The sequence below is a fragment of the Xyrauchen texanus genome, chromosome 1, assembly GCF_025860055.1.
Source record: "Xyrauchen texanus isolate HMW12.3.18 chromosome 1, RBS_HiC_50CHRs, whole genome shotgun sequence".
In the NCBI taxonomy this organism is placed as follows: domain Eukaryota; kingdom Metazoa; phylum Chordata; class Actinopteri; order Cypriniformes; family Catostomidae; genus Xyrauchen; species Xyrauchen texanus.
Window position 1 is genome coordinate 28,279,153 of NC_068276.1, and position 19,556 is coordinate 28,298,708.

Genomic DNA, 19,556 nt, shown 5'->3' on the forward strand with positions numbered 1-19,556 from the left:
TGTATGAATTAAATTGCAATATTTGATCAATTATTGCACTACCCTGTACTCTTTCACATCAGGCTCAGATTCCCCAGGCCAGGCAGTGGAGGCAGAAGAGATTGTGAAGCAGTTGGAAATTGAACAAGTAGAAGAGTTACCAGCCAGTACTGCCACATCTAGAGAGCCCATGGGTGTCTCTCTCTACACCAGTGCCAGGACCTCACACCTAAGGCTCCCACCCTCCACTCACACATCTGCAGATGATGTTGAAGACACCCCACACTCTGACCTGCCACCTCTCACAGGTGATAAAGATATAATATTGGCTTATCGGTACAAATAATGAACATAATACTTATGTTCTTGACACAGGGCTTGACTCTTTTGTTAAATGTATCATGCCATGTATTATTAAGCCAATATCACAAGCAAGAGTGCTGTTGAGCTGATAATCAGCATGGCTGTGATTCGGCTGTACGTACAAGGACAAGGTTCAATTGTGATATTGCTTTTATACATCAGCTTTATAAGCAAGAAAATGTACAATGTAAAAAAATTTGACCAATTATTTGGTGTTTTTTATTCACTAACAAAATTAGTTCCAAAAGAAGCCAAATTAGACTAGAATGAATTAGAATGAGCACAGACTGACAGCCTGTCTGGAACACTGTGAAAAAAACACAAGCAGTGTGATGTAAACAGTGCATATCATTCATAAAACATGAGCAGAACTAATTTGTGTGTAAATCGTGCAATTAACCTTAATAATTATCATGCATAATTTTTTTCTGATTAACAGTTTATTGATACAATTGACAAAGAAAAGCAAAACCTATTTTCACAGAATCAACATTTAACCCCCATTATTCCCTTTCCCCCTCCCAATCCCCAACCCCACCCTGACCCTCAACAAATATCCCTGTGGTCACACTTTATTTTATACACACATGGAAAAAAAATAGAAAGGAAAAAAATTATAATAATAATCACACATTTAAAACTACACTTCTCTCCACTGCCCCTTCCAGAGAGCCCTCCAAGATGACCAAGTAGCTGCCCCATTTTTTTATTAAATGAATCCAACTTGCCTAGAATGACATGACAATGACATTTCTTCGAATGCTGCCACATTCCCCATCTCTGCACCACTCTTGAAATAAGGGCACTCCAGCTGACTTCCATCCCTTTTGAACAATCTGTTTGCCAATCATAACACTAGCTATGACCCAATTTGCTAATATATTTATTCCCTATATTAATGACAGCCTCAGCGCCTAAAACACAGAGTCTGGGGCAAAATTTAATTTGAGTGCCCAATACATCAGACATAAAACTCTGAACCCTCAACCAGAATTCTTGGATCTTAACACAACACCAAAAAGCATGGGTTGTGTCTCCATCTTCCGATTGGCATCTCCAGCAGGTGGGTGTGTCTTTAAGACCAAGCCTATACCATTTAGATGTGGTCCAATAGAATTTATGTAAAATCTTAAATTGCATAAGGTGCACCTTTGCGTCTCTAGATGTAGACTTGACTTTTTAAGAACCCTGGCCCACACTCCCTCCTCCAATACCAAGTTTAGATCTTTCTTACATAATCTCTTGAGAGAAGCCGAAACTCTGTCCCCCAGACACTGAATTAGCAAAGAGTAATACACTGATGCCTTGTGACCTTTTCCAAAAGCAGTAATCAACACTCCCATTACAGAGTATTTGCCGCTTTAGGGGGGGGGTGTATGCTACTTCCTAAAATAGTACAGAGCAGGTGGTGCAGCTGTAAATACCTAAAGAACTGAGACATGGGACTCTCAAAATGTTGAACCATATTTTCAAAGGCTCTCATCACTCCGCTCTCATATAGGTCACCGAGCGTATTAAACTCCCTCTCAGTCCACTTTGTCCAGCAGAAAGGGGACTTATTAAAACATAATGTTGGGTTCAGCCATATGCTCGAGACTACATTTAAATAAATGTCAGAATTAAATGGTAAATGGTCTGCACATATATAGCGCCATTTTTAACCTTAATGGTTACCAAAGTGCTTTATACTGTGTCCCATTCAAACTCATAAACCGATCACCGCTGAGCTGCGCTAGCCTGCTATTGGGAGCAACTTGGGGTTCAGTGTCTTCCCCAAGGACACTTCGGCATGTGGAGTCATGTGGGCCAGTAATCAACCCTGCGATTAGTGGCCGACCCGCTCTACCACCTGAGCCACACCCAAAGAATTGCAAATGCGAGATAACGAGGTGTAACTTCTCCGGTTTATTGGATAGAAAAAGCTTTGCAATGGCATGGGGCAAGAACTTTGGAAGGGTTGGAAGTGACCTCACAGTTGGAAGTGACCGATAAGCCAAATGTCTGAGACTGAATGCATAATAATAAAACAAAATCTTAGGTAGGCCTAGCCCACCTTTGTCAATCGGCCTATGTAACTTGTTAGGGTCGGAGATTAATAATAAAATATCTTCTGCATAAAGCAAAAGCTTATATGCCACACCTCCCGCCATCATCCCTAGAAAATCACCCTCCTTTCTTATTGCGGCTGCTAATGTTTCCAGGGCAAGACAGAACAATAATGGGGAAAGAGGGCAACCCTGCTGGGTGCCCCTATCAGAGTAAAATAATATGAAATTATTTTAATTGTTTGAACCGCCACTACTGGGTGTCTATAAAGTAACTTAATCCATCCAAAATCTTAAAAAGATAATCACATTCTGCCATATCAAATGCCTTTTCAGCATCAAGTGGAGATGGCAGCGACCAGAGTTTGATCATTCCAGGGCCAGCTTTGGCCAAATTGCTGCCCTACGCAGAGTTCCAATTGTAGGGGTTTTGTGTGATTTTTAGCGTGTTCCCCAACTGCTTTCGGGTCCTTGAATAACATATAACGTGCGAGTAAGGGCAGCTGGTGGACTTACTGGTGTCTTCCTAGGGTAAGATCGTGCCAACCTAGGGAGTTGGTGCCCTACGCAGACTGCGTAGTCAGTTTATAGGGAGTGCCGGTACTGCACGAGTCTCTTCAGACCTGGTGGATTTTAGTTGAGAGCTGTGGTGGTTCTGTAGGTGTCTTTGCATTGTGCTTGTGTTAGCCGTGGTGTACGGCACTATTTTCTTACAGTACTTACATATTGTTCGTGTCTTGTCACATTCTTTGCCGTTTATTGTTTCCACTGGGTATCCAAAATGCTGCCACACAAACGATTTAAATGTGGCAGGGGCATCTTCTATCCTAATTTCACCTTCAAATTCCGTCACGCTGATATCACGAGGCAGCTTTTCATCTCGACGAGAAATATCGTCACGTTGTAATATCGCGAGATCTCGTGGCACGAGTCAAATCAAGAGCTCCTTAAAAATGATTTAAATGAAATTGATTGGGCCTCCAAAATTGATAGAGAAAGCTGTGTACATACATGTAACAATATTTTAAATGCAATAAAGAATAAAATTGATAAATATACACAGCTCAAACATAGAAAATCAAATAAAAAGAGGCTCCCGTGGTTTAATAAATCCCTTTGGGACATAATGAAACAGAGAGATAAAGCTCTCAAGGTTTCACTTAAAACTAAATTAACCACTGATTATTACATTTATAAATCTCTGAGAAATAAAGTTACCATGCTGCTTCGAAAAGAAAAAACAATTTTTTTCCTAAACCTAATAAAAGAGGCAAAAGGTAATTGTAAAAATCTGTGGAGGAGCATGGATAAATTATTGGGAAGGGAAAAAATGTATCAGGAGCATTTACAGCTCAAAATAAATGGTGTAGTTCAAAATGAGGGCTCTATTCTGGCTAAATATTACAATGATTATTTCTTGGATTCTGTGTTAGACCTGGCGAAGACTTTCCCTGAAGTGAACTGTTGCCAAGATGATCATGGGGATGGCAATGCGTTTTAGTGTAGGTTGCAGAATATAGATGAAGACACAATTTCTAAAATAATAGCAAATTTAAAAAAAATAGTAAAGCAAAGGATATATTTGGACTTGATACATCCCTTCTAAAAGAACACAAAATTACTCTAACTCCTGTACTAACAATAGCTGTGAATCAATCTATAAATGAAAACATCTTTCCTTTGGCGTTGAAAAAGGCAGTAGTCACGCCGATTTTCAAGTCAGGAGACAAGCTCTGTGTGTCAAACTACCGACCTATTAGTATCCTACCAGCCATCTCCACGATCTTGGAGAAGGTGGTGGCAGAGTAGATAGGAGAGCATCTCGACCACATTGATGCATTACATCCTTGCCAGTTTGGGTTTAGGAAAAGATACTCCACAGAGTCTGCATGCTGCTACTTACTAGAAGACATCAAATCAAGTCTTGATGGCGGAGGTGTGGTAGGGGCGGTCTTTCTGGACTTGAGAAAGGCCTTCGATACAGTTAATCACCAGCTTCTCATCAGCAAATTAACAAATTTTTCTCTTGACACAAACACAATAGCATGGATTCAATCTTACCTTAATGACAGACAACAATGTGTTGCGGTCGACAATACAAAATCATCCTTAAGACCTTGCAGCATGGAAGTACCACAAGGTTCCATTCTGGGCCCATTGCTGTTTACATTATACATAAATGACTTGCCAAATGTGTGTAAGAGTAAAATTACTATGTATGCTGATGATACGGTGATATATGCACATGGTATAACTGCGGAAGAAGTCGCTCAAAAACTGACCAAAGAGATGAAGAAAGTTTCTTTGTGGCTGAAAAATTCATGCCTCACCTTAAATCTAGATAAGACTGTTTCAATGTTTTTTACAAATCGTTATAAAATACAAAATTGCCCTAAGATTTTAATTGATGGACAAATCATTTCAAATCCAGATCAGGTAAAATATTTAGGTGTCATATTGGAACCGAACTTAGGCTTTAAAAAGCACATAAAAAAGTTATCAAATACAATCAAATTTAATATGGTACAATTCAGACATATTCGAAATTCCCTTACAATTGAGGCCTCAGGAGCCTATTTATATGCAATGATTGTTCCACACTTTCTTTATTGTATGACAAGTTGGTCACAGGCTTGTAAATCTGCCCTCAAGCCACTCGAGACATTATATTAAAGTTCTCTAAAAATTCATGATACGAAAGCCAGACGATTCCATCACTGTCATATCCTCGTAAAATACAAATTTCTCAGTTTTGAAAACCTGATAATCCACACAAACCTGTGTTTGATGTATAAGATCCTCCATGACAACGCTGCTGCTCCACTAAAAGAGTTTATAACTTTGAGCTCTGAAACAACAGCTTGAGCCACTAGATCTACAGTGCGAGGCGAATGCAGGATCCCTAAACGCAGGACAGCATTTGGAAACTATGCTTTTTCTTGTGTGGCTTCTCGTCAGTGGAATATGTTGCCTATAGAGTTGATAAGAAGTACAAACTTTTACACATTCTCATGTCTGGCAAAGAAATGGCTTTTGTCAAATCAAATTTGCACCCATATGTGACCGATGTTGTGCATGTAATGACTTGAATTTTTTATTATTATTTATTTGGTCAATGTAAATTTCATTATTCATGTATGTATGATGTATTATGTATTTTATTATAACATCAGCCTGCCCAGGGACTACGGGTGGAAATTAGCTCTTGAGCTAAAACCTGGTACTATGCATCTTTCCCCTTGAGGTTAATGTTTATTGTACGCTGTCCCTGTTTCTCTAAAAAAAATAAAAAAATAAATTAAAAAAATACACTGATCAGCCACAACATTCAAACCACGCCTCTAATATTGTGTAGGTCCCCTTCATGCTGCCAAAACAGCGCCAACCTATTCTATTCTTCTCACCACAATTGTCACATTGGTCAGGGTGGTTATCTGAGTTACCGTAGACTTTGTCAGTTCGAACCAGTCTGTCCATTCTCCATTGTCCTCTCTTATCAACAAGGCATTTCCGTCCACCGAACTGCCACTCACTAGATTTTTTTTGTACCATTCTGAGTAAATTCTTGTGACTATTGTGTTTGGAAAATCCCAGGATATTAGCAGTTACAGAAAAACTCAAACAAGCCCATCTGGCACCAATAATCATGCCATGGTCCAAATCACTGAGATAATAACATTTTCCCGATTCTGATGGTTGATGTGAACATTAACTGAAGCTCCTGAACAGTATTTTCATGATTTTATGTACTGCACTGCTGCCACACGATTTGCTGATTAGATAATCGCATGGATGATTGTTGATGCCAGACAGGCTGGTTTGAGTAATTGTGTTACTGCAGAATCTCCTGGGATTTGCACACACAACAGTCTCAACAAAAAGCATCCAGTGTGCGGCAGTTCTGCAGATGGAAACGCCTTGTTGATAAGAGACGTCAACAGAAAATGGCCATACTGGTTCAAACTGACAAAGTCTACGGTAACTCGGATAACCACTCAGTACAATTGTGGTGAGAAGTATAGGTGCTGTTTTGGCGGCATGAAGGAGACCTCCCTTAATTGCCTACCGTCTATAAGCTATTAGTGTCTTAACGACCATTCCACAGGTGCATGTTCATTAATTGTTTATGGTTCACTTAACAAGCATGGAAAACATTGTTTAAACCCTTTACAATAAAGATCTGTAAAGTTATTTGGATTTCACAAAATTATCTTTAATATACAGTGTCCTGAAAAGGGGACATTTCTTTTTGCTGAGTTATATATATATATATATATATATATATAATATATATATATATATATATTTATATACTTAATCAAATGTTTTTTTCTCCCAATTCTGAATGACCAATTCCCACTACTTAGTAGGTCCTCGTGGTGGCACGGTTACTTGTCTCAATCCGGGTGGTGGAGGACAAGTCTCAGTTGCCTCTGTTTCTGAGACAGTCAATCCGCGCATCTTATCATGTGGCTAGTTGTGCATGACACCACGGAGATTCCCAGGATATGGAGGCTCATGCTACACTCCGCAATCCACAAGCAACTTGCCATGTGCCCCATTGAGAGTGAGAACCACTTAATCGCAACCAAGATGGGGTTACCCCATGTGACTCTACCCTCCCCAGCAACTGGGCCAATTTGGTTGCTTAGGAGACCTGGCTGGAGTCTCTCAGCACACCCTGTATTCGAACTCGCGACTCCAGGGGTGGTAGTCCGCGTCAATACTCTCTGAGCTTCTCAGAAGTATAGTTTATTCCCAACTCTGCCTCATACATTATATAGAGTTTTTCCAGCAGATGCGATCAACAACAAAACAAAAAACAGAAAATGCCCGGTCACTCATGTAGCTTGCAATTCTTTATTCGTTTACAGTATTTCGGACAAAGAACAGAAACAGAGAAGTTTAATGGTGGTGGATATCCTCCTGCCGGTGTGAACTGAATTTTTTTTTCTCTAAAGCTTCATGTCAAACAATTTTTATTGAACTCTTAAACTTCTAATGACAGCACAAACATGCAGTGACAGTTAGTTCCTCACTGTCTTTGCGACACTATTGTGTTTGCTAAATCAAACTTTTATGGTATGAAAGCACTTCATTCATAAACAATTTAATTACTGTTCCATATAGATGTTAAAAGCATTTACTTTAGAATCTGGTGCCTTCCTTATATGCCATTTTCATGGGCATGGATTATGTAATTGTGAATGTACGTGTGCATGCCCCCTATTTATTAATGTTTGTAATTCACTAACATGCATCTGACAAAACAAATCTGGGGTGTACGCAGCATTTGTAAATCTGGAGGAACGTTTTCGGGAAGGTCCGTTTTATGCGTAAATGACTCCCAATTTACACATGTATTCACGAATGTTTCATGAATGTGGCCCAGTGAGTGTCATAGTGCTGTTAAAGTAAATATGAGCACTTCTGGAACACTGCCTATCCAATACAAAACTGTTGTACAATAATGTGTATAATATTGTGTATACAAATGTCTAACCATAGAATGTTCTTATTTGGCTACTTATGAAGGGCTGTCTACTTGCTTTATGAGGGCTACACAGACAAGAAAATTGTTGTGCTTACCTGGCATCATTTGTCCTCTGTCTCATGCTTTATCTCAGCTCCTGGCTCTCCTCCTCCAACAGGGGTGTATGTGGACACCCCAATGACTGTCCCAACTGAAGGATCATATGAGGAGGAGTGGGAAGTGTTCGACCCGTGAGTTCACCTGTATTAAATCTCTGGGCTTTGTTCTCATGTAGAATAAGTCTTTATTTATTTTTTTACATTACAGCTAAAAATAAATACATTTGAAAAAATAAATTTCCTGTCATAGAAAATGCAAATTTCCTTTCATTATCAGTGTTTGTCACAAGGACGTATGTAATTGCAGGCATTTATGTACATTTACATATGGTTTTGCAGGTATTTTTTCATCAAACATGTACCTCCGCTAACAGATGAGCAGCTAACTCGCAAACCTGCGCTCCCTTTGAAGACTCGCAGCGCTCCCGAATTCTCCCTGGTGCTTGACCTGGTCAGTGTTAAAGACTACAGGTGTATTTCATAGGCACTACAATGGATGGATGTTAGCATAGTAATTATAATTTGTCCCCACTGCAGGATGAAACCCTTGTCCATTGCAGCTTGAATGAGCTGGAGGATGCAGCACTAACCTTTCCTGTCCTCTTCCAAGATGTCATTTACCAGGTAGAAATTCACAGGAGTGTTTGGTATTAACTGTATTACTACACATACAGGAGCAAATTTAACAATGTCTGTGGAAACTGGTTAATCCCCTTCTCTAATAGCCTTGTGTACACCTGTAACTAATGACAGAAAACAACAGTAAATATCAAGTTCCTGAAGCTGGCAAAAATCTGCAGTTTTCTTAAAGATATGCAGGAATAAATCTTGTGGATGAATTCATATCTCCACTGAATCTAAATGTATGTCTTTATACCAAAGTGAACCCTGATTCGGACCCAATGCTTGTGGGCAAAAAAAAAAAGATGTGCTCTGCCTCTAAGAATTATTTTTATTTCTGTACTATTTCTGACTGCTTTCTTCCTCTCAGATATGCAGACAAAAATTCTCTGGTTCCTTTCCTTTCGCCTCCATGCAAACACTTAAGAGGTGTTAGTCTCACTCTTTGACCTCACAGTACCCCTGTTTTATGGTGTTGTTTATACAGGGTACCCGTGGGTCCTTACAAAGTCTTAAAATATCTTACATTTACTTTTTAAAATCGGTCTTAAATATCTTAAATAAATGACAAGAAGTCTTAAATTTAATTTGCTGAGGTCTTAAATTTTGGGGCGTGAATAGTAGAGATGCTTAAAACAGCAGCATCTGCGTGAGTCATTCATCTCTCCCATGCATCCACCATTTAGCAGCTGACGCTTGAGTTTAGTGTGAGCACGTGCAGTAAAGCACATTTTTACTAAACCTTCATAAATCCGAAATGCAAATGCCGCTATTCTGTGTCTCTGTATGCGAGCAATGCGCTAACACTCTCGCTCCTGCTGATAAGCGACAAAGCTGTCAACGTTGCAATTTGGAAGTGCGCAAGGTTGGAGCGTCTTTCGATGCCTTACAAATCATGGTGCTTCCTTACTTTATATCACCTTTGACAATATTTGTAAAGGTAACAGATCTACTCAGCTGAAGAGTTACACCTGTTATATCTATCATCTCCATCTGTCTAGAGCTCCATCTGACATACACTGGTATTTTCTCTACCATCTGAATGTCATTTGTAAATTTTTTGTAGTAATACACAAAACAATAATAAAATAATGATATTAATATTAATAATATACAGGTGCTGGTCATATAATTAGAATATCATCAAAAAGTTAATTTATTTCAGTAATTCCATTAAAAAAGTGAAACTTGGATATTATATTCATTCATTACACACAGACTGATTTATTTCATTTAATTGTGATGATTAAGACTGACAACTAATGAAAATCCCCAATTCAGTATCTCCGAAAATTAGAATATTGTGAAAAGGTTAAATATTGAAGACACCGGGTGCCACACTCTAATCAGCTAATTAACTCAAAACACCTGCAAAGGCCTTTAAATGGTCTCTCAGTCTAGTTCTGTAGGCTACACAATCATGGGGAAGACTGCTGACTTGACAGCTGTCCAAAAGACGACCATTGACACCTTGCACAAGGAGGGCAAGTCACAAAAGGTCATTGCTAAAGAGGCTGGCTGTTCACAGAGCTCTGTGTCCAAGCACATTAATAGAGAGGCGAAGGGAAGGAAAAGATGTGGTAGAAAAAAGTGTACAAGCAATAGGGATAACCGCACCCTGGAGAGGATTGTGAAACAAAACCCATTCAAAAATGAGGGGGAGATTCACAAAGAGTGGACTGCAGCTGGAGTCAGTGCTTCAAGAACCACCCCACGCACAGACGTATGCAAGACATGGGTTGCAGCTGTCACATTCCTTGTGTCAAGCCACTCTTGAACAAGACACAGCGTCAGAAGCGTCTCGCCTGGACTGCTGCTGAGTGTTCCAAAGTTATGTTCTCTGATGAAAGTAAATTTTGTATTTCCTTTGGAAATCAAGGTCCCAGAGTCTGGAGGAAGAGAGGAGAGGCACAGAATCCACGTTGCCTGAAGTCCAGTGTAAAGTTTCCAAAGTCAGTGATGGTTTGGGGTGCCATGTCATCTGCTGGTGTTGATCCGCTGTGTTTTCTGAGGTCCAAGGTCAACGCAGCCGTCTACCAGGAAGTTTTAGAGCACTTCATGCTTCCTGCTGCTGACTAACTTTATGGAGATGCAGATTTCATTTTCCAACAAGACTTGGCACCTGCACACAGTGCCAAGCTACCAGTACCTGGTTTAAGGACCATGGTATCCCTGTTCTTAATTGGCCAGCAAACTCGCATGACCTTAACCCTATAGAAAATCTGTGGGGTATTGTGAAGAGGAAGATGCGATACGCCAGACCCAACAATGCAGAAGAGCTGAAGGCCACTATCAGAGCAACCTGGGCTCTCATAACACACGAGCAGTGCCACAGACTGATCGACTCCATGCCATGCCGCATTGCTGCAGTAATTCAGGCAAAAGGAGCCCCAACTACCGTAATTTCCGGACTATAAGCTGCAACTTTTTTCCCACGCTTTGAACCTCGCGGCTTATACAATGACACGGCTAATATATGGATTTTTCCCGCTTTCAAATTTTATTTAAAAAAAAAAAAACATTCTGTGACGTGCTCAGTTTTTTGGCGGCATGAAGCTTTCATTAGACCAATGAAATTGCCGAACGGGTTAAGGTCAAAACAACTTTTTTGTTTACTGTTTAGATTAAATCGAAGCGCTCAAACTTCCCATCATTCTGATTACGGTAGTAATTTTGTCACCCTCACCATGGCAAAGACATGGAGAAACGCATATGATGCTGCTTTCAAGTTGAAGGCGATTGATCTGGCTGCTGCACGGGAGCTTGGTCTTAATGAGTCGATGATAAGACGTTGGAAACAGCAGCGTGAGGAATTGACTCAGTGCAAAAAGACAACTAAATCTGAGGCTATTCAACTCCGACACCGAAGGAGATGACTTCAGTGGTTTCAGTGCACAGGACGAGGAAGATAGTGACCAATGACTTTCTTGGTAGGCGACTGTTTACTGCAAATGTTTTATTACAAGCCGTGTGTGGCAGCGGGGGCGTGGTCAAGCGCCCGTCCGGGAGAGAAAAGCTGTAAGGGCGCTTACACCTGCACTAAATTATGTCTAACACCGGTGTCTAATTTCAAGTGCCCTGCTTCACGTGTCCTTCTTGGGAAAACTGTCACACGGGCACCAGTGTGACAGTTTTCAGCAGGGCACTTGACGTTCCAGGTAAGGCTTTTAATGGCCACAGCAATGTTTACAATCAATTTTATAAATTTTCTCAATTCTTCTATGCGCCAACACTAGACTGACGTGTGTCACTCTCTCAGCTCTGTGGCTGCTGCCTTTTTATGCCGCTCTCCCCATGCTTACTGAAATTAGACACCGGTGTTAGACATAATTTAGCTCAGGTGTAAGCGCCCTTACCGCTTTTCTCTCCCGGACGGGCGCTTGACCACGCCCCCGCTGCCACACCGTGTTTCGTTAAAGCCTATTTATTTTTGTTACAAGCCGGGTTTCGTTAAAGCCTGAGTAAAGTTCATTTGTTTCAATGTACCGGTAGGCACCTGCGGCTTATAGACAGGTGCGGCTTATTTATGTTTAAAATAATATTGTATTTAAAAATCAGTGGGTGCGGCTTATATTCGGGTGCGCTCAATAGTCCGGAAATTACGGTAAGTATTGAGTGCTGTACATGCTCATACTTTTCATGTTCATAATTTTCAGTTGGGCAACATTTCTAAAAATCCTTTTTTTGTATTGGTCTTAAGTAATATTCAAATTTTTGGAGAGACTGAATTGGGGATTTTCATTAGTTGTCAGTTTTAATCATCACAATTAAATGAAATAAACATTTGAAATATATCAGTCTGTGTGTAATGAATGAATATAATATCCAAGTTTCACTTTTTGAATGGAATTACTGAAATAAATTAACTTTTTGATGATATTCTAATTATATGACCAGCACCTGTACATGTATATTATCTATATTTAATATTTGTATATAATCTGTTTTCAATATACTGTACATCATAACTAATTATGCAGCACAGATCACTTACAGTAACATTTTCAATACATCTTATCAACTTTGAAGGTTTATTTTAAAGTATTTCACACAAAAATTAAAATTGTCATCACTTACCTTCATGCTTTTGCAAACCGGCATGACTTTCTTATTTTAGTGAATATCAAAAAGAGATATTGGGGAGTTTCAGTCACCATTCACTTACATTGAATGAAAAACAAGATGCAGTGACAGTGAATGAGACTAAACGTTTTGCTTAACCTCAACTTTTTAGTTCCATGGCAGAGAAAAATTCATACAGACTCAAGGGTGAGCAGTGATTTTAAATGAATTGCCATTTAACGACCTGTTATAGTATTTGTTAAAGGTATCTGCCAAGAAAACATTTCTATGTAAATGTTATACAGCACATGCGTGGGCGGCATCTTTGATTTTGAATTGGAATGGCTTTTTAATTGGAACAACAAGGCTACGAGGGATAGACATGCAGTCTCTTCAATGGGCTGTACTGCAGTTTAAAGTGTTTTTGGATCGTTCCGTGTACAAAACATTGGACAAATATCTTTTCAAGGACACTCAGTAGACAAAAAACTCCAGACAACATGAGTTGAGGAAAACCAGATGGGATATTGGAGCTTTTTACAGATTTATACTGTGCATGTCCTTGAAGAGATGGTAAGTCTATCCCTCAAAGCTTTGTTTCCATTCACATTAATCAAACATGGCACTACTGTGAATAAGGTTTACAAAAATGTCAGCACATGCTCAGTAAGTTGTGGCAGAAAGCCCGCTGACTGTTGTGTTAGATCTGACAGATTAGATGATTAACGAAAGTGTGTGATGTGAGGTAAGTGAGGACCCAAAAGCGATATAACAAAAAGCAGTCTTTAATGAAAGTTCGTAATTAGATCACAACAGAACACAAAGTCTTCTCCTTGAGAGGCGAAAGGTAAACATAAACAACCCGCAGCGTGGGCGAAGAATGAAGGGAGCAGTCTTCAGAGCTCCTTAGCGGGCGTCCCTTAGGCGGCTGCCGAGGCTTGCGGTGTGGCGCCGACAGGCTGTGGATTCCCCTGGGGTTGGCAGGGATAGAGGGGAGAACGTGGGAACCAGACCTCTAGCAGCGAGGGGCGAACTGAATAGAACACAAATCCAGGTTGTTAACGGAGAGAGGGGTGCAGAGGAGCGGAAACAAATACAGGACAGGACTGGACAGCGACAATTCTGACAGTGGATAGAAACAGCGTGTAGCGTTCTCAAGTGAGACTCAGACAATGAAGGCAGAGAAAGCAGGGAAAGAAGTAGAGCGCTAATCAGCGGGGAAAACGGAATCAGGTGGGGAGGAAATTGACGAAGACTTAAGGGGAGACGAGAGACAGCTGGGGAGCGAGGGAAAAGGAGAGAAGTAACAAAAGAGAGCCAATAGATGGCATAAGAGTAGAAGGAAAGAACAAGAGCAAAACATATGATGATATGACAAGATAAGACATGACAGTGTGACACAAAACCATCATAAATACAAACATATTCTTATATGAAATGAGATTAATAACAAACATGTTCACAAAACTTTTTTGCTGCAAAGTTGTGAGTTGAAATGATCTCCTCAGTCCAGTCAGCTCTGTTGATGGCTTGAAGCCACAGCAGTCAATGACAGCCCTCGGAATAATTTTTCAACAATGTAATCCAATAAAATTTTACTTGTTGCGCATGTTTTTTTCCACCACTTCCGTGTTTGACATAAGTGGTTATGTTGTTAAAGCTTTGGTCTATTGCGTCATGTCTTGCTGGAAAACATGTGACTAAAGAAAAGGGTCACAATATAGGCTACATACTTGAGCTTACATGCATTCTTAATGAATGAGTTTTAATGTATTAACTTATGTTTTTTTTTTTTTTCTTTTTAAAGAAAACACCTAAATGCACAATAAAATATAAAAAAAAAAAACATGTCCAGAGACATCCATGTAGCCTCAGTGGCTTTGAATTTACCATCTAATTAATCATTTAAGTGGTCTTACATTTTTATTTTATGTTGCCTTAAGTCTTTAATGTAATTCCTTCAAACCTACAGAAACCCTGTTTATAACCTGAGAGAGGTTGGCAGCCCTAACATCAGTGATTGTCAGCAAAAAAAACCTGCAACGCCTCATGCTATATATGTATCTCAGTTATGCACAAATACACACTTTGACAAATTGATGTGTCATAAAGCACATTTCAAATGGGTAGTAAGTCCTGCAAATTTAAGGTGACTTTGGTTATGAAATCCAGTTATCAGCCTTTTTCATTACTGAACTGTTTGAACCTTATTTAGCACTCCAAACACGGACAACTGTATTATCCTGTTGTGTTAAGCGTTTGTTAGTACATTGTGACTTTAGTTTCAGCAACTTACCACTAGAGGAGGTTCTAGAGCCACTTTCAGAAACTAACTGGCCAGGAATATACAGCGCTTACCTAATCTTATTTGCCCAATGTTGAGAGAGATCTGAAATGTGTGAAATTTTGTAAGTGAAGAGTAAAAGGGTTTTTACCCACTTCTTTGTGGCCTAAGATCAATTTTGTTTATTGAATTGTATTTCTAATAGATTCTAGTATATTCTAATGTATAATTTCTGTTAGGTTTATGTGCGATTGAGGCCATTCTTTAGAGAGTTTCTTGAACGCATGTCCCAAATTTTTGAGGTAAGCTTATCCCAATCCTTTTTCGCCCTTAAAATATCTTAAAGTATTACAAGGAAAAGTTTGAACCTTCAAGTTAACATCTGTTTCTCATAGTGCACTGAAGTTGTTCCAATTTTGATTTTTTTTTCTAGATCATTCTCTTCACTGCCTCCAAGAAAGTTTATGCAGACAAGTTGCTGAATATTCTCGATCCGAAGAAACAGCTGGTGCGGTCTGTGGGCTTTATTTTTAATTTTATTGTAATAATTTTAAACTCAATTCTTCTTCATAACAATTTGATTCACATAGAAAAAGTAAAACCAAGCCATTGTTTGCATATGTTTCTTTTAAGAAACTTTGCCAGTTCTTGGGGAGAGTAAATGTAAATTAGGCAGAGTGTCAGTTGTTGGGTAACCCAGGTTCAGCTTTGTCATGGCTGTGCAGTTGCTCTGTAGGGTTTGGTTAAAGTGAGGAATTGGGGTGGATTAGACCGCTTTGGTCTCTTGTATATGTAAACTCCACGCCATCCTCAGGTGTCAAACCTTTACTTTGAATGCATTATTCCTTCAGGTTCTAGAGATTTATTTTGCTCCTCTTTCTGTGTGTGTGTGCGGATTTCCTACATGTTCTAGGCACCGGTTATTTCGTGAGCATTGTGTCTGTGTACAAGGAAACTACATCAAGGATCTAAATATTCTCGGTCGGGATCTGTCCAAGACCATAATTATTGATAACTCGCCACAAGCCTTTGCTTATCAGGTGAGCTGACTAGTTGGCTTATCCTGATTTCAGGTAATTTCACATTAAGTTAAATTCATTAAGTTGCAACCTTATTTTCACAAATTTACACATCATTTATGATGTAATGCCCCTCATAAAATGCTACACAAAGTACTTTACAGATATTTAGTGAGCATAAAGGTACATTACACATTTAAAGAAATACTGTAAAGAAATTAAGGTATATCTATACAACCAAAATTGCTGGCTCACGTGTTTCACCTACAGCTCTCCAATGGAATTCCTATTGAGAGTTGGTTCATGGACAAGAATGACAATGAGCTTCTGAAGCTGGTCCCTTTCTTGGAGAAGCTTGTTGAATTGGTATGCTTGCACAGTATTTGGTACTGGCATAGTTTTTCTTCCTCCTTGTACTAAAATGAATGTGAATAATTGTTTTATATATTTATGTCTACAGAATGAGGATGTGCGACCACATGTCCGTGATCGGTTTCGGCTGCATGATCTCCTTCCCCCTGACTGAGTGCTCCTAGTGGGACAAGACAGTAATAAAGACAACAAAAGCAGATATGCTTTGGATTACAACATCATTGCCATTACTCTTAAAATTAGCTTTTTTGTCCCACATTTTCTTCACTATGATAACATCAGAACAGTAATGGCAAATGTTTTTGACTCCTTTTTACCCTTTGTACCCTCTAGTCTGAGGGTTTTGAAGTGGTTGTGTGGTATCTTCAGTCATTTCATCCAGTACAAAGTGAATGTGTAGCAGTCAGAAGAGAAGAGGATCATGCTCATGTCTTTTGGTGCTCCCAATGGGATTGGTTGACACTTGGGCTTTTGACCAATTTCAACAGGAATGGCCAGTAAGGAAAGCATATTGTTTGACACAAGTTAGTTCCTTGCGATTGAATGCCCCACCCCACCCATTTTTTAAATATCCGGTATGCATTCCTCCATCTCTTTTTGTTTCAAAATAATAGTTTCTAACTCCTGGCTTATTTTGTTTGCTAAAAATCATCTTAGTATTGTCTCGCCACAGATTCTTACACTTTGTAAGAGCTAACAACAACAAAGAGAGCTTACATTAGTTGTTAATTAGTAGCACATGTTAGGGTTTCAAATACTATATCAGCTACTGTTACCTTTTTTTTATAATTTTGTATTTTCTTAAAATTGTTTTCATACTTGGCCTGTGTATTTTTTATACTTTAGATTTTTTTTTATTACTGGTGTTAGTAAAATAACCACAATTGCATTGTTTTTGTGTTGGATTACAAACAAGTATATTCATGTAAAATATTGGAGCTAATGTAGCATTACCCAGAGCTAATCTATTCTAACTGAACTGCAAATGAATGGATAGAAGGTGGTAGCTTGGAAGGAGCCCTGTTTAAATCACCAGCATTACAACATCAAGCGTTGTCGCTGTGGTTTAAACCTAACTGCCTTTAGTTCTTGCTTTTCTTCTATACTGGGTTTCTGACAGGTTTTTGCTCTGTCAGGAAGTATTTTGTGAGGTTATCTTCTAGATGAATGAATGTGAATCTTAGTCTGGGGAAGAATGAGAAATAAATATACTGCAAAGATCTTTTTTTATTTTATTTATTCTCCTCCACCCCTCTCATGTTGCCTTTTAATTCCACAGTTGTAGGTGATACTTCAGATTTAGTAAAAATACAGAGTAAGAGAAAAAACTACAGTAGTGTAATTTATGGTAACTAAAGCAGCACTATGCTGCCAACCCCCCCTCATTTTTTGCTGTATGTCCCACCGTGCATTTAGTTTTGTGTTTGACATGAACATATTCACTTTCCTACTCATGCCTCTGGTGCCATTTCTGCTCTTCTTGTGAACAGTGTGCTTTTTAGTGCTGGGTCATTATAATAGACAATCACGGATTACATAATTTGTCTACTTTGGATTGTGACCATGACATAGTAATTTGTTGCTTATGTTGTTAGTTATTTTAATTTTGGCCTTTGGTTGAGTGTCTTTCTACAAAAAAAAAAAAAATCTTCCTCTTATGCAGTAGACAAAATGGTTGGATCCATTTAGTGCTTTTTATATGAATTAAAAAAATTTAATGTTAAAATGTATTTGTGTTCATACTGTAATTTTCAATATCCCATAATACTTCCAAGTTATTTGAGAGGGGGGCACTGTATTTTTAAAAATGAATTGGTAATGTTTTTTTTTAAATGGTTGCATATGGCAACACAGTATGTAATACAAATGAGTAGCATTTTATTAGGGTAAAGTATTCCTTCTCACTACATGCAAAATCTTCAAAAGATGTTAAGTACCAATAGTTTCTTAATTCAAGAATGATAGCTCTGTTGTTGGGAGATGGGTTGCAACTACCTTTTAGGGTCTGGCACTTTCTTGCAAAGAGAATTATTTTGTATGAATGTCAAAGAGCTTCATGTTATAAGTGTGAAGTATGACGCAGAGGTTTGTTTCATATGAAATCCCAGATTATTGTAATGTACATTTTTGTTTTTTGTAAAATGCATATTGTACTAAATACATCCAGCTTCATGAAAAAAGGAAAATCTTTTTGTATTTTTGATTTTGTATTCCAAAAGGCATGTCATATCTATTTTTCAAATGTATTCATTTTCCAGTGTATTATTGCAGATATAAATTGACATCTGATTTTTTTTTTTTTAATTATTATTATTATTATATCTTTGTATGTAGTTATTACAATCACGAAACATTCTCAGCATGTAAAAAGCCTGTCATATGACAGTTGAGATTTTAATCAAGGCACTTTTTGCAGATGAATGTTTCAGGTTTGTTTTATTTTCTTTTATACTTCACATTTCAAAAGTCATATGGCTTGCAATTGTTCTTGAGCTGCATTGGAGAAACACTCTAGGTCTAAATGTCATTTTCTGAAACGTGTTGTTATTGTTCATATAATTGAAATTAAGTCTTTGGAAAATTGCATGCTCTTTTCTGTTAGTGTTATGTCAAAACAACATACTTCAGAACAGATGGTTGTATTTCATGTATCTTTCTGCTACTTCATTTTACCATCAAAAGGTGCTTAATATCATGGACATTTTAGGGATATGATAATGACTAGTATCAATCTTGTGAGATTCATTCAGCATCCTGATAAAAGTTAACTGAATGCCTTAATGTACCTTGATTGAGAGCAAGCTACGATTAATGCATCTAAAAGGAGCCAAGCTCTTAATCAAACTTTTAGTATAAAAGTTCCTGGGGTTCCCACAGTCAAAGCCTGGAAATATCAAAGAATTGTTTTTTTGTTTTGTTTTTTTAGATCTGGAAGTCATGGAAATCAATAAAATCTTTAAAAGTCTTGGAGATTTTCTAAGTTACTTGTTTTCTAGTTGTATTTGACTCTAAAATGGCTATGCACAGTTTCCAATAATCAAAACAACCAGTATATCCCACCCACCCACCCCTATATTTTTTATAATCAGGAACTACTGGTGAAATAAGGGATTTGTTTGGTTTAGGGAACCCTAAAGTAGAGAAGCATTGCCTTCCAAATATTTTTTTATTGCTCAGTCCATTATAAGCCTAAGCTATTTAACAGTTTACTATAGTTTC

General features: G+C 38.5%; 1 protein-coding gene across 1 annotated transcript in view; it reads left to right on the forward strand.

Annotated features, from left to right (window-relative positions):
• The window catches only part of LOC127651366 (CTD small phosphatase-like protein 2-B), a 31,072-nt gene extending 11,776 nt beyond the window's left edge, over positions 1-19,296 (forward strand). Inside the window, exons 5-13 of the mRNA XM_052137141.1 lie at positions 63-287; positions 8,015-8,111; positions 8,319-8,430; positions 8,517-8,603; positions 15,186-15,248; positions 15,380-15,459; positions 15,860-15,986; positions 16,236-16,331; positions 16,426-19,296. Of these exons, the coding sequence (XP_051993101.1) occupies positions 63-287; positions 8,015-8,111; positions 8,319-8,430; positions 8,517-8,603; positions 15,186-15,248; positions 15,380-15,459; positions 15,860-15,986; positions 16,236-16,331; positions 16,426-16,491 (953 nt within the window). The 3' untranslated portion in view covers positions 16,492-19,296. The remainder of the gene's footprint in view (positions 1-62; positions 288-8,014; positions 8,112-8,318; positions 8,431-8,516; positions 8,604-15,185; positions 15,249-15,379; positions 15,460-15,859; positions 15,987-16,235; positions 16,332-16,425) is intronic.
• The last annotated feature ends 260 nt before the right edge of the window (positions 19,297-19,556 follow it).